Source organism: Oreochromis aureus, linkage group 2 (genome assembly GCF_013358895.1).
Source record: "Oreochromis aureus strain Israel breed Guangdong linkage group 2, ZZ_aureus, whole genome shotgun sequence".
Lineage (NCBI taxonomy): Eukaryota > Metazoa > Chordata > Actinopteri > Cichliformes > Cichlidae > Oreochromis > Oreochromis aureus.
The window spans coordinates 3,888,962-3,914,363 of NC_052943.1; the positions used below are offsets into that span (position 1 = coordinate 3,888,962).

The window sequence follows — 25,402 nt, forward strand, 5'->3', positions numbered from 1 at the left end:
GCCGTCTACCACGATCCCATAATAGTTACGAGATAACGTCTAGAGAGGCAGAGGAGGACATCTGGAAGACAGATGAAGATGCTCTACTTGTCACCATCAAAGCTCGCCACAACAAAGACAGATAAAGATAGCCCACCTTTCTGTGCTGAAGATAGCCTGATATAGAACCAAAGGGTTTGTTTTAACCCTTTCCCTTCTGTGAAGTGTTTGCAAAGCATCCATTGTCCCTTTTTAGTTACCGTAATGCCTGTTTTTGTGTTGAGGTTGAGCAAACAACATACACCGCACAGCACCTGGGATGTTAAAGAGCTGAATTCTTGCTCATGAAGTGTGACTCTGAGTACCAGATGAATATGTCACTTTACAACTTCACGAATATCAGGCTACGCTGGCTGCATGCCAGCCCCTTACAGTCTGGCACAGCAGGGCTACTTAAGGAGGAGAATGCCAAAGATTAAAATGGCTTTCCAGGAAAACATGAGATGTCTCGGATTTATGGAGGCGGTGGCAAACTTGTCATTTTTAAATATTTTATCTGCAATACCAACCGACAAGTCCTTGGCATAAACATTTCTAATTATTCCATTTTGAATTTGATGTCTAATCTAATTCTGTGGAAAAACAATCTCAACCGAAACGGAGAGAGCATCGGCCAAATCCATCCTGTCTGAAACAGGCACTTTGCTGATGCAGTGAGGAGGGAGTGTGCAGCAGCAGCTGCATGAGTGTGTGGGTGGTGTGTGCAGTGCATCTGCATGTGTGTACTTCTGTGTGTGTGTGTGTGTGTGTGTGTGTGTGTGTGTGTGTGTGTGTGTGTGTGTGTGTGTGTGTGAGAGAGAGAGAGGTTACACAAAAACCTCTCTCATTCACAAACTGAGCCATGTGGCACTGGGCTGGTCCCTTTAAAAGGCATGTGTCAGAGTTTTCTACTAAGGCTGACTGCTGGAGAGGATGAGTGCTGATGCATTATTCACAAGCAAGGACACGCACACATACACCCACACACACACGCTAAGTAACTGGAGGATAGGTACAAGATTTGTACAGTTGCGAGTTAGCTGAAGCACAGAGAATTGCGCTAATACACGTACTTTGGCGAGGAAAGTTGATCAGGATAATGTCAGTGCAGAGACGTACCTATACAACGCCCCTAACACACACACATGTACACACACGCGCACACAGCAGAGAGGAGAAATCCTCAGCCTTCTGTTATTCAGTGTGCATAATTTATAGCAACCCCAGATCTCTCTGCTAATGACAGCACACTGGGGCATCTGCAGCACAGCAGCAACAGCAACAGCTAACTGGCATTGCTCTGTGCGTGTCTGTGTGTGTGTGTGTGTGTGTGTGTGTGTGTGTGTGTGTGTGTGTGTGTGTGTGTGCGTGTCTGTGTGTGTGTGTGTGCGTGTCTGTGTGTGTGTGTGTGTGTGTGTGTGTGTGTGTGTGTGTGCGTGTCTGTATGTGTGTGTGTGTGTGTGTGTGTGTGTGTGTGTGTGTGTGTGTGTGTGTGTGTGTGTGTGTGTGTGTGTGTGTGTGTGTGTGTGTGTGTGTGTGTGTGTCTGTATGTGTGTGTGTGTGTGTGTGTGTGTGTGTGTGTGTGTGTGTGTGTGTGTGTGTGTGTGTGTGTGTGTGTGTGTGTGTGTGTGTGTGTGTGTGTGTGTGTGGAGAGAGGTATAATGCTCTGTTGAAACAAGGACAGTGAGAGAGACAGAAAGCGACACACAGAGGGTGTCTGAAATAGACACAGATAACGCAACAAAAAGGGGAAAAGGGATGAGACGGACAAGTGAGAGGCCACACACACACAAACATGCACACACACACAAACACATGCACACACACACACAGACTATCTGTTCAAGTCTATTGAACCTGTGAATCTCATGGTTTGTATGCATCAGCATAAAGTATGTACATAAGTCTGAGCTCAACATTACACTTGCTCAAAGGAGAATGGATTCTAATTTAGGAATTCCTGCAGTACCGTTGATTCAAACGCAGACGATTCTGTCTCCACGAGCATCTTTCTCATCTAGCTGAAAGGGATCTGAATTTGAAAGCCGTGGTGAAAGCTTAAATTCACTGGGTTTGTTTTAAAGAATTATTCAAGGGTGTGGTCCTGGATGTGTTTCCTGTTCCAAGGATTGTTTTGACATGATGCCCCAGAGCAAAAATTCCTTCTAATTCTGGGATTTGGAGATCAATGCCACTGTGGTTCTGCCCTCTAGCTGCTCTACACACTGATGTGAACCTGAGCTGAGACACAGCAGTGCATGCTAAGCTGGAAATATCAGATTACTGTTTATAAGGTGCTAGACACGTGCAAGCGTAGTCAGAGACAAAATAGTGGGATATGGATACATTAGTCCGAGTAAAACTTTGAATACAAAGTCCATAGATCCACAGATAATCACCTGCACAACCTACTTAAGGAGAAATGGTAAACATAGTCATTTAAGGTTGTAAAGATGCCAAGTTATGTTCACTGTCTCTGGCTTATTAAAAGATCCAAACACAGGATTCAGAAGATTGACATCAAACAAACATTTCAAAGTTGTCTAATCTCATGTTTGTGTGTTTGGACCAAAGCTGCTCTTGTGACATGCTTCACACTCAGGAAAACATTGATCGGAGACCGTGGCACAACCAAAACTGCAACTGCGTCCGGTGTGCCGGCGATGTCGTTGCCTCTGAAATAGCTGCTTTGAAGATGGGGACCAGGTCTGCGGCTACTCACAATTAGCTGCCATCTTCAAAGTGATGTTGGTAATAAAACTGCAGTAAGATAGAGTGAGTCTGCTATCAGTTTGCAAATGCATGACCTCCAGTTAGCAGTTACATGCAATCTATTTATGAAAATACAGTGATAAAGTGAATTGTCAAATTCTGAATTGTGCGATTTCTTGACAAAAAGTGACCTACTTACTGTAGGATGGTGATTTAACTGCTACATCACAGCAACATGCTTTTATATAGCGATATAACTAAGATACAAAGAGTTCAGTTGACAAAAGAGACACATCGCAAATGTGTTGCACTCGTTAGTTCAGATTGACTGCTGTGTTTTGGCAATTTGTTTGCATTTATTAATTAGCAATTATTTGCAAATACTCACCAATCTGTCTGAGAGTTATTACAGTCACTCCAAGACAGAATGCAATTATTTGGCAACAGGTTGTCTTCAACCAGGCAACCTGTGCAAAGTAGCTTCCACAGTTGGAGATTGAGTGTGAAAAAATTGCAATGCAGTGCAATCAGTTCAGGTCATTTTTATTTATATAGCGCCAAATCCCAACAGCAGTTGCCTTAAGGTGCTGTATATTGTAAGGTAAACACCCTACAAAGATACAGAGAAAACCTCAACAATCAAACAACCCTCTTTAAGTAGGCACTTGGCGACATTGGGAAGGAAAAACTCCCTTTTAATAGGAACAAACCTCCAGGAAAACCAGGCTCAGGGAGGGGCGGCCATCTGTTGTGACCGATTGGGGATCAGGGGAGGAAGACAGAACAGTCAGTGGGAAACCACCGATTTGCCATAGTCGTAGGGTCGTTGCTTTATTCCTTTTTTTTTTTTTAAATACCCCAACTAGCCTATGGCAGTTATGGAGCCATAGCTTAGTTTAATGATGTCATCCATCCATCCATCCATCCATCCATCCATCCATCCATCCATCCATCCATCCATCCATCTTCTTCCGCTTATCCGGGGCCAGGTTGCAGCAGCCTAGGCAGAGAAGCCCAGACCTCCCTCTCCACAGCAACCTCCTCCAGCTTGTCCGGGGGAACACCCAGGTGTTCCCAGGCCAGCCGAGAGACATAATCTCTCCAGCATGTCCCAGATCTGCCCTGAGGCCTCCTCCCGGTGGGACATGCCCATATAGACTGCATATAAAAGATGGTCATAGATAGCCACCTTGATATCCCCCTTTGGTTTTTAAAGTCAGCATCTCATTTTGTTAGTTTTGTTGTCGGCACTGCACATAACAAGCAACTTTGGATCTCTCTGAGAAAGCAAAGACACTGAAGCCTCATTCAGTGGCGATGTCAATCAAAGTGTAGCCACACCCTAAAGCACACCATGCTCTATTGTCTGCTTTGACTCTACATGAAATAACAGTATACAAAACAAACATTGTGTTGTATTCAGTAAATTTTTACAACCTGATCAGTCTCCCCCTGCTGGCCATTAAAAAGAATGACTTTCTCATTGGAATCACTTTTCAGACCCGCAAGCTATAGCGACACTTTTTTTTTATAACCTACAGAACCTAACTGACAGAAAATCCAGTGTATGTCTGAGAGCATGTGTGTATGTGGTTTCAGCATACAATGTGTGCTGGATACAGGTTTTTGATTTTGGTCTCCTCACAGTCAGAAGAAGAAACATTCACCATCACTGCTTTACAACGTAACTTTTCCTACAAGCACTAATTTCTGTCCTTGCATGTGTTAAACACTCGAGTGAGTAGAGGACAACGCAGCAGTATTTCTGCCGTATCAAAGCGAACCACTTTTAGACATTTCCACTAAAATAAAAGTACCCACTGAACTTCTCGCTCTTTCTTATTCGTTACGGGGGTAAAAGGCCCGGCTATTACTGAAACTTTTACAGTATCAGTTACTGCCGCATCTCTTTGTAGTGCCAGAGCTAAAGATCACTGCCTTTGCTTCCTTCTCTCTGTTTCTCTCCTCCTCTGTGTGGCTTACTGACAGAAGGGCAGGCATAAGCTGAACCACACACTCCAGCTACAGTCAGCTACAGCAGGATAGAGAGAGGGAGAGGGTGGAGAGAGAGAGTGAGAGCACGAGGCATGAGGTATGCAGCATTAGATACAGCATCAGTGACAGGAGCATGTTTGGGCATCAGATAAAGCTATTTTAGGACGAAACTGTCAATGCATCTCAAAAGACGTGCCAACAGCAATGATCAGAGAAGACCTACATTACGCTGCAGCCTGTCTGGGATGTCAGATGGGATTGGTTTTGCAGTTTTTGAAGAGGGGCGGTGTGAGCAGTCCACACGCCTAAGTCGTTTACACAGAATAAAACAGGGAGACGTCAGTGAGGGAGAGGCGCTGGATGCAGACATACATGTAACTCAGCATCTGTTCAAAGGAAGTTTGTACTCCACTCTTTCACATTAAATGCTGAAACTCAAACATTGCAGCTATTGCCACCAAGACTGTTCAGTTCTGCAAACCTCGGTGTAAATAAGCCCCAATCCAGCTGTGGTCTGAGCTGAAGTGAGAGAAGAGGAGAGCTTATTGGAGCTGCTATGGCAGACTCAATAACATAAATAGTAAGAGAGAACCCAGTCGGTCCTGCCATTTAATCAACATTGGCTCTGCTTTTGGAAGATGGCTCTGCTATCTTTTATGGTGCACGAAGATTTACTGTCTCATAATTTCTCTCACAGCGAGGGATCTGTGCTCCTGCCTTTAAACGTTCGCTGGTACAAAGTGTGAATTAAACCTCGACAACCACTTGCCTAAAAAGACTTAAACTTGGCATTTATTTAATTGCCTACATTACAGTCAGAAATGGGCACATCATGTGGATTCCACAGATTCGTTTTAGCCAGAAATACCAAGAAGTGTGTAAAATTCAGCACATTGCTGCGACTGGCACCGGTAGCCTGGACCTCAGTAAGCTAGCTGAACAATGTAGCTAGAACACCTGCTCTGTCACTGTTTTGCTTTATAGCACTAACTGTCAAACAGACCCAGAACAAATGAATACAGTAATGTGGTGGTATGTTAGCGAATGCCTGCCTGGATTCTAGCTTTCATATATACGTCAGAGACGTCTTGTCGTGGCAGATTAAACCCCTGACAAGTATGATAAGTGTTGCCCTCTGAAACTAACTGTGCCACCCAGCAGATAGCAGCATAAAGGAAATACAGTGTGGGATCATCGTTTGCATCTGCTCCCATTCTTCTCCGAAAATGTAACTACTTATCAGCTACTCTTGCTGTCAGTTTGCTGCTGTCTGTTTTTATTGCACAAAAAATCTCTGTAAAAAACAACATCATCAACTAGTATCAGCAAAACTCATAAGCTTGGTGCAACCCACAGCTTTATTACCTATGCTATTGAAAACCTGAAGCCCAAAGCCCTGTTGGATCGCATCATGCTGACAGATAGGGGTAAGGGTGTGTATAAAAGTGTTTGGCTGTGATTGGCTGCTTTTCTTTAGACTTGCTTTTGGATTGGTGTCCGCAGACACACCCCTTGCTAACCCACTTGTCAGCTGCCATTTCTCCTGTCTTTGGTGAAACTTTGCAAGCACCTTTGCACATCTCCAGCCTCACTGCTGGCTGTGAGTCCTGCTCCGTCGTAACTCATTTGTAGGCGACACTGACATTACTGCATGCACCCAGTGAAAAACGTCACCACAGCCAGCAAGGGAGCTACAACTAAGGAGAACTTTTGGCCAGTGAGCAGCAGTTTCCTTGAAGGTTTTTATGTTTGAGCGCATACAAGCAAACACATGAAACCCATCTGACTCCACGTTGCAGGTTGGTGCTGTTAGAGCCACAATTGTTTCGATAGTCTGACTTTTATTTTGTAATGTTGTCTCTGTACATCGCCACAGTTGTCTTTAAATTAAACAATCCACATATGACTCAAGAGTAGCTTTCACTTTTAACACTTTTAAGCTTGAACCATGAAGTAATTCGGATAATTCAAAATTCTTGTAAATAGAGTGTTTATTGAACCATCTGACAAGTTTAAATTGAATATAAACGCATATATATGAGTTTTGATTTGTATCATATTTGCTACAGCTGACTTTTTTTGGTGCTTAAATATGTACTGTGTACTTTATTTTGTTTTTTCAAAGGGGAAAAAATCACACTGGTGATGCAGAGGTCTCAATAACTCACAAAACTGACTCTCATTAGCTTAAAAGTACTTTGAGGAACCACTGAACTGTCAGTGAATTTCTTCTTTATAAAAACATATCAAATTGTTGATTTGGCCACTCTGCAAGTGTTTGTTAACTCTCAGCCTAATGATGGCCTCCTTCGCTTACATTTGGTGACTTAAACTGCAAATCCACCAGGCCATGAAACTGTGTGTTAGTCAGCTGTTCAGTTACTTTCAACCACTGTATAAAGATAACTGTAATTCCTAAACTGTTATTGCAATACTTTAGTTAAACCCTCTGAATTAAATCAGAAAGCTCGACTTGATGTAAAATCCACTGTGGTGGCGTACAGGGGCGTATGATCTGAACTGTGTAATATTTTGTCTGCTGTTTTAAATCAGGTCCTAAATCAACTTCACCGCAGCAGAATTTATAAAGCTTTAAGGCTACTGCACTGTCAATAAAAAATATACTATTATAATATATAATATTCTTTAACCTCTCGTTAACCTCTCATATGTTCCACTTGTGTGTCAATCTCATCCAGTCCTGGAAAAGAAACAAAATTGATGAGGGACATAACGGAAACAGTGGACATTCAGAGACTACGAGTTGCTACGGTGAATCTATAGTGTCGCCACACACTCTGGAGAGTCTAATTAGGTTGGGTTTCTTCATGTAATTTGGGCTCTTATTGTGTGTGTAGTTGTCGTGTGAGCGTCTGCGTGCGCGCACTTATGCTACTCATGTTGCGAGAACGTAGATCTGTTTGGACAGTCACACTCCGGAGACTCAACTTTCTTATAGATGGACAGAAACGCGGGCCTCACTTATGTTGTGAGGACTAAATCAGCCCTAGATGAATCGCCATCATGTGGAGCAACATACTTTAGGTTGAAGGTGAGGTTAGGTGGAGGTTTAGGGCAAATATAGTTGTTGTGGTTAACAACAGAGAACAGGTCAGTGTAATGTCCTCTGGAGACATGGAGACACATCAGCGCGTGCGAGAATGTGCACACACATGAGAGGTGAATCAGCTCATAAGTATCTCCTCTCCTGAGCTTATCCCTGCCTGGAAAATGTGTTCAGACTGATTGCAACAGCACTGTCATAAATAAATGACTGGATAATTTTAGCATGTCGTGGAGGTAAAAATAGAACCTCGATGCACCCTTTGTTGAGACATCTGAGCTAACTCCTGTTGGGCTGTAACACTACGGATACACAGACACACAAGCCTAGAAAATAAATGTCACATTTTAAGATTACATGTTTCTAAAGGTTTTTTTGTTTGTTTTTTTTAAACCCACATTTTTTAAAAAGGAGACCCTTAAAAGGTTTTATGCTGGTGCTCATTTGAGAGAAATGCGCGGCTCTCACTGAAGATCTTATTCTCTATTTTAGAGGCTGAATTACTACTTCCTGTCTTTGTAGTTCTTCACTTCATGGCTGCCAGATGCTTTAACAATAACTGAGGCGATTGTAGTTACAGCTTCTCAAAGGCAGCGAAGCATGTCGGTGCTGAAAACAAAGGTGCAGTGGCTCACAAAGAACATTTAGCCAAAAAAAAGAGAAACTAATTATTGTGTTTTTAAGCGTAATGTTCAAAGTAGATTGAATATACATTACAACATTCATAAGTCACACCATGTGAGGTCATAACTGAACTGAAACTGATTTCCAGGGCTCTGCTGTAGAGGAGGAAAAGGCTTTTCCATTATACTTAAAGAAATAAACAGCAATAATAAAATAAAGAGAGACAAAAAGTGCAGACTATCATACTCAAACTTGTGGCCCTCTCTGGTTAAACTCCCCAAAACAAAGTGCCACCGCAGCATCTGTTGTTTGTAAAGACAAGAACAAACGGACGATTTTTTTTATGTTAAAAACTGGCAGCAAGTTTTAGAGATTTTAAACTGCCATCACCGCCCACGTACTGTCACTGCAGTCGACACAGACACTGTGGAGACTTTCGCCACAATTTCTGATGGAGAAAAAAAAGGCGTCAGATGTGACAGATCTAACACTGGCTGAAGGCTCCGATGCAAAGTTTGGAAAGGAGGTTAGTTCAAGCCGAGGCTGCTGTCCCCGATTCCCATCACATGCTGGGCCTAACTTTCTGCCTCACTCACACAGGAGCGACACGAGAAGAAGAGCCGCTGGCTTTTCCGCCGGTGCGTTTCACCTTAACGCTGCACATGTAGGCTACCGTGAGGATGACACGATGCAGGTCCTGGGCTTCATGCTGCTGTTTGGGTCATAACCGGGGGAGAGGGAGGAGGGTGGTGGTGGTTACTTAGGTTTAACTAACCATCTCTCCTTTTTGGGGGGGGACACACAGACAGATTACGCGACACACACACATTCCCCTGACATGCCTCTCATATATTATGGGTGACCGGGTTATGGAAAACTGAGGTGTCAGTCGCTCATATGTGTGTGTGCACGCTGACACACTGTATGGACTGGGAACGTGCATGCGCAGCCAGAGTGCTGGATGTCTCCCTTACATCACCATGGCAGCTTCAGTGGCCCTTATAGTGCGCTGTGAGTGGATGGCAGGTATAAGGGAAAAGCCTTAAACTTACCGCAGTCCTCGCACAACACTCTCTCAACATCCTTCTTCGACTCCGGCTCGCTGGCGTCCACGGGGGCGTACGATGCCTTGAATACCAAGGGCTCGGCGGTGGGGTCCATGAAAAAGATATATCTGTGGTCCTTCTCCACCGTGGTGCACGGGGCCTCGGAACCGAAGTCCCCGACGGTCACGAGCTGCTCCCTCTCGAGGCCGCCGCTGTTGACGGGCCACACATCCAGCACCTTGACATTCACGCTGTAGGGCTCCCGGGAGGAGACGTTCTCCGGGGAGGAGCGCACCTCGCCCTCGATGACCACGGCTGATCTGTACGCCTGGTCCTGGAGGGAGTTGAGACTCGGGGCGTAACAGGCGAAGGAGACCCCGATGACCAGCATGGAGAAATGCACTGGATCAAGCCTCATGCCGTCAGCCTGTGCTGTGCTGCAGTGCTGCTGGGCGGCGGAGCAAGCTGGAAGAGAGAGACGGCGGCGAACGGGCTCCGGCAGAGCAGGCAGGGCAGAGCGGCAGACCTTGTGGAAGTGTCCATGCCATCTGTGTCTGCCGCTGCTTTCCCCATACGGCTGCTGGCGTCGGATGGGGGGGACACAGCAGCCTAGGAACCGGAAACGGCCCGCTTCTGCATGCTTAAAAATGTGATTGCTGCATTCTCCTTCACCAACCACCCTCCCCCCTCTTATCTCCCCTTTTCCTGAAAGGCAAAACAAGACTCGTAAATTAGTCTCCTCTCGAATCCAGGGCTGAAACCTCTCTCTCTCTCTCTCTCTCTCTCTCTCTCTCTCTCTCTCTCCAGCTAATAGGCTAGCATCGCATGGGTGGGCGCATTGCCTCTTTGGAAAGAAAAAAAAAGCGACTTGCGCGTACAGGGGAATCACAAGAAATGATATGCGCTCCACGCACACGCAGTATCGGCTCCTTTATCCACTTATATCGATTGTCAAGAGTCCCAGTGTTGCAAATCCGTTAGTCAGGAAGCAAAAAATTTCAAATTAAAAAAAGGGGGAAAAATCAACAAACCCCCCTCCCGCGGAGAGGTCCAACGGACAGGATGAGAGAGCAGCGGTTATCCGGTGAGGCGTTGCAACAGTAGCGCGCACCCTCCAGCCGCGTCCCCTGCGCCCCTCATCAAACGCGAGCGGCTTACGTGAGCAAACATCACCTGCCCGGTCACCGGCGTCGCCTCGCCTCGCCACGTCCTGCGCAAACACCCTAATGACCCGGGCACCCACCGGCCCACCGGCACGGACCCAACCGGCGTGTGAGCATGCCGGCAGACTGTGTTTGAAAAAGAAAAAAGAAAAAACCTCTGCGGGGTGGGTGCAGGAGAAATCACGCACGCGGTGCACAGGCACACCACATCAGCAGCGCGGAGTTGCGTCTGTAGCCAAGCCCTGCACGGCGCCTACTGTGGATCTCCGGTGCAAGAGGTGCAAGAGAGGCTATAGGCGACTGCTACACACACACACACACTGCGGATAGCTGTTGCGATGACTAACGCTGCGAAATTCTCTCAATGGATTCCTCGGCATGTAGAGGCGAGCGGGCGCTTCGGAGCTGAGCTCTCTGAGCTGTTAGATGGCCCCTCTGGAAAATATATCTGCTTCTGCAAAGCACGCCCGAATCCCGCTTTTATGTTCAGCGCTGTTTTTGCGAGTCATTACACTTCACAAATGTCGCCTTGCAGTTTTGCCGACTCCTGTGGCAACACGTGGTAGCAACAGTTACCAGAAAATGCGGGTGTTATAATAGAAAGACAAATATTTTCGCCAATCCGGCTTAGTTACAGTGAATAAAGCCTCATTTTCCACCGAATACTCATCCACCAATGAAATGAGACCCCTGCACAAAGTGCTGAGGTTTTTTTTTTTTTGTTGTTTGTTTGTTTTTTTTAATGTTGACCATAAGTATCCCCTCCCAGTCTCTGCCTCCATCAGCCAAGCCATTCATAAGATTCGCCTTTCCCTCCCTGTCAGGAGCTGTGCGACCTTCGTTAGAGGTCAGAAAGCCTTTTGTTGTCCATCCAGAGGAAAGCAGAAACTATAATTCTCATATAGGGGACACGTGGACAGTCTTCATATATACATATATATATAGAGAGAGAAAGAGGGGGAGAGAGAGAGGGAGAGATAGATAAAGAAAATGTATATAGCCATTTCATCTGAGCATGCAGCTACATCATGGCCTCATCTTCCCCTCATCACCAGGGTCAGGTCAGGGGCCTGCCTCTGTCCATGGTGCTGAAAAGCTGGACAGCTTTATTTCTCTGTCCAAGCAGGAAAACCACATCCCTGTTCATACATTATTTTCACATGGAGTCAGGAGTAAAGCCTGAGTGCCACTGATGTCTGTGGTTTAGATGTGCTCAGTCGAATGTTTAGATTGCTCCACATTTTTGCAGTTGTTTCACCCAGCTCACAGAAATGGATCAGCCAGTCTCTGATCTATCCTGTGACCCAGCCCCACATCATCCCTCCCCACCTACAACCCACATACACAAGGATCAGTCTCTTCTTCATCTAGTCAACTTGGAAGCCCTCTTTCAGAAAGCTTGCATGCAATTTCGGGAATTGTTCTAAATTAGCCTTGAAAACAAATCATTTGTTGACCAAGCAAAGTGGAGTGAAAATGATTCCTGCTGCTCACTGGCCAGGGGCGGCCACCACCAACCTCCCTGAACTCGAGCAAAGGGGGGCACGTTTGTCGCTACATCAGCACTTCAGCAGGGTGCTGATGAGGTCCCTTGAACTTCCCTGTCATGATACACTAATCGTAACAACCCAGCAGTCATTTTGGTAAATGGTAAATGATCTGGTTCTTATATATAACGCTCTTCTACTCTACCTGATCACTCAAAGCACTTTATTTTTTACAGTTCTTGTAGGGAATATGCTTTTCTGTACTTGACACACATTTCTTTGTAGCTGCCCTAGCCCCCCTTTCTTTTATCTGAGATTACATCAGTGTCACTCTGCAAAGACAACGCATAATTCTCCTGTTTTATTCATTTAAGTGCAAGTTTAGAAAACAAAAACAAAGAGTTGCTAATAAAACATAAGAGGTGGTCTTTTTTCATACTTGGTCTACTGATATAAATTATATATTCCAGAGATTTCCAACCCTATTAGGTCAAACCCCATCAAGTCTCTCCATCTTCATCTTCTTCAGGTCTGCTACACAGGCACTTGTTGTGTTTACTGCTATTATGACATTTAATAGCATTGATATGATGACATTGCTTTTACTTAACACATGGAAGATGCTCAAATATGAAGATGTGACATGCCTTTGATACACGCAATAGTCATAACATTTCTTCCATTGCTTTACTGTGTAACTTTTAACGATGCTGTAACTCAGTTACTTCATATAGTTTTTAGAATTACCATTATATGACACTTTTCTATGAACACAATTATACTGGAGATCCCAGTCAAAAGCATGTAGTTCCACCGGTGAACTATTTACTGAATTCATGTTTCCCGTAGCTCCTAATTATTAGGGACAGGGATTGGAGGGGTTATGGATGCAGCATGAGCATGTGGATTGTATGTGGGATAAAAACTGAATTAACAATAAAGGAAATGTTGTTTTCACAAAGGCTATCATAGTCAACTAAAACTAAAATTCAAACTAGATGTGAAAAAAACATTTTAGTTAACTAAAAATTTTTAAAAAGGCTCTTGAAAAATATTAAGACTGAAACAGTTGTGTCAACTTTCAAAACTAAAAACAAATAAAAATGAGGCTTTGTTGGTGTTTATTGAGACTCTGTTTGTGAGTCCGCTGCCTTCAAGCGTCTGTGTTTTTATTGTCACTTGTGCACTGATTTCCTAAATCCTGTCTCTGACATGTGCCCTCCACACAGCATATATTACAAAGACTAAAACGAACACAGAAACTAAAAAAAACTACAATTGAACATTTTCAAACAATAAAAGCTAAACAGAACTTCACTCTTACTGAAACTAAACTGACTTAAAAGCAAAAAAAAAATCAAAATCAAAATCAAAATTAAAATCAAAATGAAATCAAAACTAGTTAGAAAATACAAAACTGTAATGACTATGGTTTTCACACATTATGGCTCATTCCATTCCACTAATTTGATACCTAGAATTTTGCTGTGGTGATTGTCTCGTGGACCCCAAACAGTAGTGCTTGTGTTTCATGTTTGTGGGGGTCACCGGACTATTTATTTTGCCCATATAAAGCACCCAGTGTCATGTCTTCAAGTGAATTCCAAGAAAACCCTGAATCTTAAAGTCTCCCACTGACAGTGGAGAAAATCATTACCAGAAGTGCTGCCAAACACTCGTGTCACCATGTGTGCCACTAAATGTATAGCAACAGGTTTTTCTTCCCTTTAACTTTTTTTTTTAACCCCTTCAATGTCATTTCCCATTGAGAGAAACAGAGACACACCGGTGTGTCCAATCACAGACTAATGATTCACGGTGCTTCGCAGTGCATCAGACTCCCACGCAGCCACCATTGACTGTTCATTCAGAAATTTCTTTTTCACCCCGCTCTCCCTTCTCCGCGTCTCCTTCCGTGCGGGTTCGCTGTCCGTGGTGCTGAAACCCCCAAAACGACTGTCCATGGTGCCGAAACACCCGACCCAGTAACCACCAGGTAGGCTAAGCCTTTGTCTGCGCCCTGTTCTTAGCTGTGTTTGACACAGGTTTCAAACCCCGTGATCTTCCTTTGCTTAGACCCGCTTATCTATGTGAACACATCTGTCTGTGAGCTCGGCTGCGGAGTTTTAGGCTTTCATTTGCATTATGCGACTACTTTAACGGCTTAAAATGTAAATTGTGCGAAACGTTGCAAAAACCGCGCGGGGACCTTGAACGCAGCCCGCTCGGAGTACTACAGTAACACCAACTACAGTTACTTTCATTTTTTCACCCTCTTCTCCTCTCTCGTCTCGCGATAGAGCGGCGGAGCGGTTTGACGGGCAGTCGAGGTTGCAGCAGGCAGAGGGAGACGGTGGAAGGTAAAGCAGGGAGGCAGCATCATGGCGGACAGAGACAGTGGCAGTGACCACGGAGGGCCCACTGCAGGCCCCGGCTCGCTGCCTCCGGGCGCAATGGGCGCCATGTCCCGGCTGCAGCACGACACCGAGGAGCTCGCCTCGAAGCGCGTCGACATCCAGAATAAGCGCTTCTACCTTGACGTGAAGCAGAATGTTAAAGGCCGCTTCCTAAAGATAGCCGAGGTCGGGGCTGGGGGAAACAAGAGCCGCCTCACTCTCTCCATGTCTGTCGCCGTGGAGTTCCGCGACTATCTCGGGGACTTTATCGAACATTACGCCCAGCTGGGCCCGACCAACCCGGACATGGTGCAGGATGAGCCCCGGCGGGCGCTCAAGAGCGAATTCCTGGTGCGGGAGAATCGGAAATATTACATGGATCTCAAAGAGAACCAGAGGGGGCGGTTCCTGAGGATCCGACAGACCGTTAATCGGGGGCCCGGATTGGGAAGCGCGCAAGGCCAGACCATCGCTCTGCCGGCGCAGGGTCTCATCGAGTTCCGCGACGCTTTAGCCAAACTCATCGACGACTACGGCGTGGACGAGGAGCCGGCGGAGCTCCCGGAGGGCACCTCGCTCACTGTCGACAACAAGCGCTTCTTCTTTGACGTGGGCTCCAATAAGTACGGGGTGTTCATGCGGGTGAGTGAGGTGAAGCCCACGTACCGGAACTCCATTACGGTTCCCTGCAAAGTGTGGTCCAAATTCGGTAACACCTTCTGTAAATACGCGGAGGAGATGAGGAAGATCCAGGAGAGGAGTAGAGAGAAAAGGGCCTCGGAACTGCTACCTGAGGGCCCGCACGGCGGAGACGATGACTGACGCGGATTTTAGGAGAGCTGACATGAAACAACCGAGACAACGTTGGACTCTGAAGAGAAAAAAAAAAAAACAACCCAGACTTTTAACTGTAAAATAGAAAGAGAATCTACAAGGGAATCACCCCACACACACAACCTCCACAGACATGGCAGCACCTCTGCTGTCTCCTCGCTCATTTTACTGGATGTCACCCCACTTACCACCCATGTAACAGTAAGCCGCTGCTATCAAGGACTGAACTGTAAGATATGAACCGTTTCCTACTTGATTTAAGTGACAATGAACAGAGTGTTTATATCTCTATCGATGACAGATTTTGCACACATCAAAGCTATTTCAAAAAAAATGTTTAAGTGTTTTAAAAACTGGTAATAGACTTAAGATTTAATCAAAATAAAACCAGAGGTTTAGAGTATAAAGTCTTCATGGAGAAGGAATATTTGACATCAGCACAAAGAGGATATATTATGGACTTTATGAAACCAAAATCCGAATCCAGATGTATAGTTTATTATAAAGGTACGCAGAATAAATATGGCAATGCTCGATGAGTTGCAGAAGGCAGCACTGCAGGCCTTGTAAACACCTGTCAGCATGCGTGTAGGCACATGTTTTGAAAAGAAGTTGGCAAAGTAGGCCGTAGTCTCTAATTTGGCCTAAACATAGTCGGCTAATGGAAGCATTTCTCTCACGCCATTATGGAAAAGGTTGAGACACAAACCTAAATAGCCTATGTGCACCTCAAACAAATGGGTTAAACCTATCTCTGAGCTACTCTATTGAATATCAACCCTCTTGCACCATGTCCACATAAACTTAAATGAAAAAAGTGCTAACTTAGATGTACTAATTATGATTTTGTGAATCAGCTGTAAAAAAAATTCCTTATTAAGATGCCCACGTTTTCTGTGGGATTTTTTTCTTTACGTTGTTGTTTTTTGTTTTTTGTTTTCCTCAAGGTGGTGGGGGATGCAAAAGGATATTAAAAAAGGTCCATATGTGGGAGCGCAAGGCGCAGAAACAAACAAATAGACAAAAAAGACGCGTCAGCGCAGCGCGCGGCGAGGCAACGCATCCTCTCTGACGTCATTACGACCCGTGCCTTATACACTCCACTCGTTTACGTGTCCTCACGTGGATGGTCTGTGACCTCGACCGCTGTACGTTTTCATTTACGAGTGCTGTTATGTAGGCAGAAATATATACTCACCAGGGCTGTGGGATTCACACCCCTGCAGTGCATGGAGCATGCGTGGCAACACCAAAAGTAAAGCCGAAAGGCCGCTGGGAGCTGGGGGCGGGGGGGTGGGTCCAGTTGTGTTCTTGGGTTGGCACGTTGGGGGCTCGCTGTGCTATGGCGCAACATGGAGCCCAGAATCCCTAGCAGCACCCCTGGCTCGACGGGCCTCTCACTGATCGGTGCCTCCCGGGATCTCACTGAGTGTGCGCGAGCGTGGAGAGTAAGCTGGAAATGTTACGGGTGGCTTTGCGCACCATATGCACCATGATGTTAAAAAGAAAAACAAAAAATGAAAAAAACAGCAACAACAACAAAAAAATATAAATACAATAAAAATAAAAAAACAAAAACCCAGGAGCGGCTGGATGAGGCTTATTTGTCAGAGCTGAGATGGATGCTGTTAAAGAACCAGGCAGTCAGCCAGCCAGGCAGGCCAGCCGGCCGGTCCCATGCAGTCAGTACGAGTGCGGTCCAGTGGATGTAGAGGCCTATCAGTGCAGGGCCGAGGCAGTGTCTATCTCTTTATGGTGCTACAGCCCCTTGATCGCTCCTTGGGGGCCTCGCCGCTCAGAATATGTCACTTTTGCATTGTTATTCTGATGCTTCTTTTTTTTCCCCCTTTCCTCCACAGTATGTTGTCCAAAACGTGTCAGGTTTCCCCTCCCAGCCAGAGACGAAGCCACTGACTAGTGTAGGACATTTTATATTAGTGTGCAATATTGTGTACGTGCCAATCGTGGCATTGTATCACGTGTATAGACGAAAAAAATGTATAGGCTATGTGATCAGTAGATATTTGAAAGCATGATGATGAAGTGGATGCATCCACATTATATTTCCAAAATGTGAAGACTTTTACTTCTCGAGGTGAAAAAAGTCAGACTCGTTGTGAGGTTGTTTTTTTTTTAATTGTTTTGTTTTTCTTCCTGTCACTTTCTGTAAACCAGTAGGCTGCCTTGTCTGTCTCTCAGTGCGCGTAGACTAGCTCGGGTATTTTACATCCTCCCTTAGGAAAATGAAAAAAAAAAAGTTCCCCTCCAAACACACAACACAGACCGTCAACAACCTCTGACTGTCTCCGTGTTAGCCCTTCTGCAGTGGCCTACACTAAGCTTGAATAGTATCTTGGGGCTCGGGTCCAGGGGTGGCTGACACACACACACACACACACGCACGCACAGACACACACACACATACTCTCCCCCTGTTGAGGCCTCTTGTTGCTATCTGAGTGTTTGGGAGGCCTCTGAAGTGTTTTGAATTGTGTCTAGAACTGCACAAGGCCTCCTGTCATTAGAAGAAAGAGAACTGTGTGCTTGGAGCCTGAGTGCGAGCCCTCGCTCACCTGGGACTGCAGTACAGGTGAACCGCAGTTTGACTTAGGCTTTTCTGGGGTTTCAATCGGGCCGGGCGATACCGATCGGCCGCGGCAGAAGCCAAAGGACAGAGGAGTTTGTTGTTGTTTTCATGGCGAGGATCACAATCCCCTCTGATGTGGGCAGACTCTTGTCGCAGTCTCGCTCCTCTTTCCCAGGCGTTAAAAAAAGGCTTGTTGCTTGTGCACTATTCATCACTTAGGACGTGTAGTCCATCCCTTCATTTTGACTCAGCTGAACTTTAGCCCTGCACTGAGGTCCTGCTGAACTCTGTGTGTTAAATACGACTGAGCCTGTCGGTGTGGCATGCCACCTAGCTGACGGGAAGGGAACACTTTAAAGGCCTCAGCTGGATAAAAGCGGCTAATGCACTCATAAGCGAGGCCTACCGTGTGTGTAGGAGAGCTGAGGCCGGGCCGAAAGCAGAAGTCCCCGGAGCACACTCGGACTCATAAGGTGTCACAGGTTCAATCCTTAGTTTTAAAAGCTAATTTGTGTCTGATTGGCTGCGTTTGTGATGGCAGGAGAAGAAAAAAAGGTTCCAGAAAATCCCATCTGTTCACCACAGGACTGTTTCTGGCCCACGTTTGTCTCAGTGACAGTGAAAGGCCTGATGAAGCCTGGCACTGCACTGTAAGGGCTTACCACCAGCAGCAGCAGCCTGCCACAACCTTCCGACCCGGCTGCAGACAGATCGAGTTAGGACCTTTCTCTCTGGAAATCTCTTCCACTTCTTACAGAGATGATTATATTTCCTCACACTGCCCTCAATACAAAAAACGTTTATTTTTCATTGAACGCACGTACAAGCCGCCTATGACTATGTGCCCAGAAAAGCACATCTGAGGTCAACCTGAGTTCATCTTGAGGTCACTGCGAGTCTGAAGTCACTGTGGTGATACAGCACTTATTCCCCAAAGTGTTCTAGCTTTAGCCTGACTGACTTTAGGCCTCCAGGAGGCCTCTGCTACATGCTAAGACTGGAAATACGACGCTTCCTTTCTCTTTTTCTCTAATGGCCAAATATGAGGAGAGCCTGAACATGCTCATAGAGTTCACTTTGTGAATGCCTCACTCTGTGAAATGCACACATTGTTCGCTTCTTTGTTTGTTTTTTAAAAAGATTTAAAGATGTGTTCTTTTGTCATCTCCAGGTGCTACTGGGTCAGTTGTGTTTTTAGCGTTGAACGTGGCTTTTTCGGGTCTGAGCTCTGTCGTACTTCCGGTGCGATCAAACCTGATTTCGTGAGACCTTTACCTGGAGTCACCTCACAGTTACGTTGTGCCCACATCTACACAGTCATCCATCTCTAGGACTTAAATGCAACATGGTAGGCGGATGTCGTTCGTCTTGTTTTCTGTGTCAGCGGACGTGATGGTGTGCCGTCCTCGGGTGGCTCCGGATAGGTTCGATGTGCATGAGCGATGCTGCTCTGTGCTTGTTAGCGCTGTTTCGATTTTCTCCACAGCAGCAGCCATCATAGTGATCTCTAATCATGATGTTAACCAAACTTTCGCCCGCAGTATTCATTTGTCAGATTTTACTTAAGCATGCCGTTTTCTTTTGTTGATCAGACTACAGGTAACCAGACCATTCCTCGTCAGACTGAGGAGAGGTTAAGTTGTAGATACGACTCAGAAAGTGCAGCGGTATCTACTTGCTGCACGCACCTCAGTGTCAGATTGCTAGGATGGCTCCGCTGCAGGTGGGGAACAGCCACGTCTACATGACGGTTTAACAGAAAACTTCCACAAATGAAACACGGCTGCCGGCTCGCGCCTCCACCAGACTATACGAGTACTAACTAAAAAAACAAACAAACAAAAAAAAAGAACTGACTGAACTTCCATTAATGCGTTCAAAACAACCAAATGTGCTCCGTTTCTGGTTTCCAGTGTTGTAGTCTTTCATTGGCCATTCGGAGTTTCCGGTTAATCACACAACCAATCGCAGCCTCTGGTCAAAGCCAAGCACTATATGACTCATTAGAAAACCACCGACAGAGGAGCTCATTCAGCATGTCTTCTGTTTGCACACGCACCGAGCAGTAGGGTCCACCATGTTTGCAGACTGTAAAAGCTACTGTTGTGTATAGTTCTTGAAGACGTCCTTGAAGCTGTTCTGGAGATGTTGGGTTAAATGGATCCTGGATTTTTAAGGGGGTGGGGTCAATGCACAATGAACATATCCCATTGTCACCGTTTGGTCTCAATCCCTTTACCATCCCCATAAGAGATAATATGTTGTATCTTTCGAAAATATTTTATCTGTGGCGTGTGTGTGTGTGTGTATATATATATACATATATATATATGGTTTGTTATATATGATGCTCCTCCTTTCAGAAAAATATAACATGTAAACAGGAAAAACATTGCTGTTTTTTTCCTTTGTATTTTATACTTACAGAAAGCATTGAATAAAAATGGATAAATACTTGCACTTTAGATATATTAAGAAAAATAAAAATCTGCATATTATTTTTGATAGGGATCTCACATTTAAAGAGTATAAATTACAGGCTTTGTGACTATTGCTGGACAGAGATGTATTGAGTTCTACTTATTGAAGTATATTTTGTCTGTGTCAGAAGGTTTACTAAAGTAAATTGCATGATAAAGTAGTGCTACACCGATATTGGTTTTTTTGGTTCGTTTTATTTTGTTTTGTTTTTTTAGTTGATAAAAATGTCTGAAAACTGTGATAACGACCCTCTTGTATCATGTTTAACCTCTCCTCACCCATTCTAGGATATTTCTTACTGAAATATGGCCTTTTCCTGACTATATGACGATGGTGCTTACTTTGGCTTTGACATCGAGCTCATCCTATACATCTCGACATCATCATCATAACTCGCGTCCTTACACTCCATTTCTTTCTGTTATGTACTCTCACTACCTTATTAAATTTCCGTTGATGGCAAAAAAATAAAACAAAGGTGTGCTGTTTTGTACATTGCTGTTTGTTTTAATGTTGAGGGAGCTTTGTTGTCTGAAAAATGACTAATGGCGCAATAAAATGTCATTCCACATGTCCTGGTCTCTGCACAGCTGTCTTTAACTTCGCAATGGTCTGTTTTTAACAGACCCGGGCTCGATGAATCCCAGCCAGCAGGAATCGCTGACTGAATTCAACATACTATTACCAAAGTATTTTTTTTTAAAGGAAATCTGCCAAGTTTCTATGCACAATGAGAAAGACAATATACACCGATCAGCTGCGATTAAAGTTGCCCTTGTTCATTCTGTGGTAAATGGTAAATGGCCTGTATTTGTATAGCGCTTTACTTAGTCCCTATGGACCCCAAAGCACTCTACACTACATTCTGTCATCCACCCATTCACACACACATTCACACACTGGTGATGGCAAGCTCCATTGTAGCCACAGCTGTGCTGGGGCGCACTGACAGAGTAATTCGTTTACCCAAAGAAGCTCTCACCTATTCTGTCAGGACGCTGGACCTCTCATGGTGTCCCGGCAGGGTGGTGCCTCTATCAGTCAGGCTCATTTATGCACATCCTGCCACTGCGTGATCAGATTGGGATCAGGTAAAGTCAGCACCTTTGACTCTTTGTCATGTTTTCCAGGCTTTCTTGTGCTGTATTTGGAGCGTGCTGGGGCACATGTCGTCATACGCAGCCACCAAGCTCTGCCAGCAGCACATTGCACGACAACAAGATGATTGATGTTATTCACTTTACCTGCCTAAGGAGCTTGGAAAGATAGTAACTGGACTTCTTTAAATTTCTTGAAGATGTTTCACCTCATCCAAGAGGCTTCTTCAGTTCTAAAAGTCTCTGAAGGTGAATTGATTGGTGGAGAACCTACACAGGCACTTTACCTGTCAGTGATCTTTTATAACCTTGAAAGATTTTAATCCTTTTTTTCATCCCAGTTTGGATAAAATCCAGTATCTTAAGTTGTTATAACATCCAAACAGTATATATACCTCAGTCTAGTTCAGTGCACGAAACCACAATCATGGGGAAGACTGCTGACTTGACAGTTGTCCAGATGATGATCGTCGACACCTGATGATGATTGTCTGATGATTGTCTGTAAGGACAGTTAGACACAGAAGGCTCCAGAAAAGACTCGTTGTTCACAGAGTGCTGTATCGAAACATATTCATGGAAAGTAGACCAGAAAGGGAAAGTGTGATAGGAAAAAGGTGCACATTCAACAGGAATCACTGCAGCTTTGGAAAGACTGTCAAGAAAAGTCAAATCAAGAACTTGAAAGAAAGTTGGTGTCAGAACATCAAGAGTCACCACACACAGACATCTTCAGGACTGACTGGCACATAGGAGGGTAACGACAGTGGATGGATTTGGTTTGTTTTTTTGACATTTTGCCTTTACTTATTCCAGAGACAGGTGGTCAAAGAGTGCATGGGAATACCGTGGTCTAAAATGCAGGCATAAGACTCACTGCTCAGGGCATTCTTAATCCATGTGACATGTCACTTGACCACCATGACCCAAAAAGTCAAATTTTACACAGCGCTCCAGCCCTCTGTAGAAAATCATAGGCAGCCCCTAGATCACGGAGCACAGTATTAACTACCATGTTATCATCCAGGTGAGGATTTCGGTGATGTGGTCCGATTGCTTGTTGCAACAGGGGAAACTAATTAAACTAATGGCACCTTATATGGATTACTCAACTATGCCGTATGCCTAAAGGGAGTTTAAAGTTACTTTAACTTTATGCTCAAACTGCTGCTGCAAAATGCAACGATGCTATCAGCATTCAGACCGGACGCTAGTAAGCCTTGTTCTCATGGTGCAGTTCTGATGGAAAGCAGGTTCAAAATCTCCTGGGAAAATGTAGACTGCAAAACAGGAGAAAGGCAGCGCTTTTATTTTCCCTGGCAACCGAAATAGTGGAACAACCAGACCAACCGTGGAAACTTTACCTGGCAAAAAGAAAATCCTTCTCCAATCCCCCTTCTTGGATGATGCAAAGAAGGCAAAGAAGGAGAGCGACAGAATCTGAAAGCAACAACAAAAAAAAAAAGGAACCTTAAAAGAGGTTGAAAGAGACTTTTGGTCTGCCTCATTTCTGCAGGATCAATAAAAAAAATCCCAACTTCTTAGGGCAATAAAAAATATCCTGTCTTTGTTACAAAGGTGGAAGGATTGAAAATGAGAAGCTTCATGGCTAATGTGGCAATTCATTCCCTTAATCAAATTTTTGTTGTTTTCACTACTTATAAAGGAGTCATGTTTTTGAGAGACTGCTGCAAACAGAGAAAGTGACACATAAGAGGTTAGATTTGATTCTACAGTTAATAATGTAATAGTAAAGTAGTGATACATATGCTTATGATGGTTATATACTAAAGTTCTCAGAATATATTTGCACATACTTCTGTGCTATACCAAACAAATACAGTTAGAGTGTAAGGGGAAACAGATGCCAAATTCAAGTATGAATTTATTGACTGATTTTAGCATTTGACCCCATTATGAGCTGGCTAGGGTCATTTTAAAAGCTGGGAAGATACACACTGTACTCACGATTATAGCTGCAAAAAAAAGTTTCAACAAAACACTAGTACACTCTCAAATTATAGCATTTAAAAGGGAACTCGTGGTACTCTCAGGTTTGAAAGTCAGAAGAGTTACACAAAACACAGCTGCCGACAATAGCTAGCTTCTACCAGCATTAACACGTCCCTCAGGGTTCGCAGGGTTGAGTTGCAGTGTGTGTGATGTAGGCTCCAATATATGTCACTGAACAAGAATGCAGAGGGAAAAAAAGAGCTCTGGTTACGCTGCACTGACTCTGGTTGATTATGAGACCAGCACCTGCTGTTGATGTTGTGTGAGTCCTGTGCAGAATAGATAAAACAATAAAAACTTTTTCTTTTTTTTTCTTACTTTTACTTCCTTAATTTTTTTCAATTTTTTTTTAAAGCATGTATTTTTGTGGGGCAGTAAAATCAAACATTGCTAGCTGTGTTAGTGACTCCTGTGCTTCTTTGGCTGTGATAGGTTCAAAATGTGGATTGACAGGTAAATTGACTGACTCCTCACTCGCTCCTTACCTCTGTGTTTATCAGCCTTAAAAATTGTTACTTTAAAGTTATATAATAAAGCTAATATTTGCAGTTCATTTATTCATAAATTCTGGCAGGTCTTTTTTAAGCTTTAACGTGACTTTCAATGGCGCCAAATTTGTTGTCTTTTTTATGTCACAACTTCTTGTTTGTTTAAAAAAAAAACTTAAATGATCTGGAGGTCTCAATACTCACAGCAATGTGCATTTTCAAATGTATGCCAGAAATGGTTCAGCGGACATATTTCGGTTTGAAACACTTACTGTAGGACAGTGTTACAGTTTCCCCATCGCGGACGTCCGTGTGACCGCTAGCCAGGCAGATGGCACGCAACGATGCACCCGCTACGCATGCGTCCTTCAAGCGGACTTGGCAACAGTAAAACGTGCAGGACTACTCACCCAGCCTTAAGCAGACACAGCTACCCGGAAATTCAGCAACACTACAGCTACAAGTAATAATGCAACACTCTCTGTAACAGGCAGCGCGTGGCACAGCACACGGTCTACCATACCTGTTTTTTCACATCGGCTAATTCTTTATATCGTTACGTATCAAATTAACCCTGTTACTGAATCACCTTTATTATAAATCTGGGGCAAAGGAAAACTAAGAGGAAATAGTCGAGTAGACATTTAAAAAACAAAACAAAAAAAACAACGTTATTGTGACTAATATGTGGGCAGATACAGGATATTCATTCGTTCCTTATAGTCTTAAACTAAGCATATTAAATTATTATAGTGACTTAGTTATGTTGTACTAAATGTGTAATTAAATATTTATCATGTTCTTGAACTAAAAAAAAAAAAAAAAAAAAAAAATTAAGTCATGCTTAGCTCTATTGCCTACGATCTCAGCTGTGAGGCTATGGTTGTGTACCAAACACGTCACACACAAAATAGGTTGTTTGTTCCACAAACACATCGCCATGTGTCTGCGGTCTCTGTCATGAAGCAACCTATAGCTAAACTTTTACAGAAACTTTTTTTTTTAAAGTTTTTTTGAGTATGTGTATATAACATAAAAATATACATTCACTGGCCACTTTATTAGGTACACATGTTCAACCTCTTGTGCACATGGCAGCAACATAATGCAATTAGGGATGCAGGCATGATCATGATAGCCTGCTGAAATTCAAACAGAGCATCAGAACATGGCATAGTTGTTGGTAACAAACAGGTTGGACCTAGTATTTTAGAAAAACTGCTGATCTGCTGGGATTTCCCTCCAAATCCATCTATAGTTTTTACAGAGAGTGGTCTGAAAAAGAGTAAATATCCAGTGAGCGGTAGTTCGGTTCTCTGGGTGAAAATGATTGTTGATGCCAGAGGTCAGAAAGCGAATGGGCAGACTGCATCAAACTGACAGGGAGGCAACAGTAA

General features: G+C 44.2%; 2 protein-coding genes across 2 annotated transcripts in view; one reads left to right on the forward strand and one right to left on the reverse strand.

Annotated features, from left to right (window-relative positions):
* Positions 1–9,877, reverse strand: part of nrg2b (neuregulin 2b) — a 64,201-nt gene extending 54,324 nt beyond the window's left edge. The window contains exon 1 of the mRNA XM_039615509.1: positions 9,466–9,877. Within this exon, the coding sequence (XP_039471443.1) occupies positions 9,466–9,877 (412 nt within the window). The remainder of the gene's footprint in view (positions 1–9,465) is intronic.
* Positions 9,878–14,424: 4,547 nt separating this feature from the next.
* purab (purine-rich element binding protein Ab) lies at positions 14,425–20,981 on the forward strand. The gene has a single exon (XM_039615512.1). The coding sequence runs from the start codon at positions 14,491–14,493 to the stop codon at positions 15,325–15,327; it is 837 nt and encodes a 278-aa protein (XP_039471446.1). The 5' UTR covers positions 14,425–14,490; the 3' UTR covers positions 15,328–20,981.
* The last annotated feature ends 4,421 nt before the right edge of the window (positions 20,982–25,402 follow it).

What these genes read in the sequence shown, in the direction of transcription:
- purab (XM_039615512.1), top strand. Translation starts at nt 14,491, where the DNA reads ATGGCGGACAGAGACAGTGGCAGTGACCACGGAGGGCCCACTGCAGGC.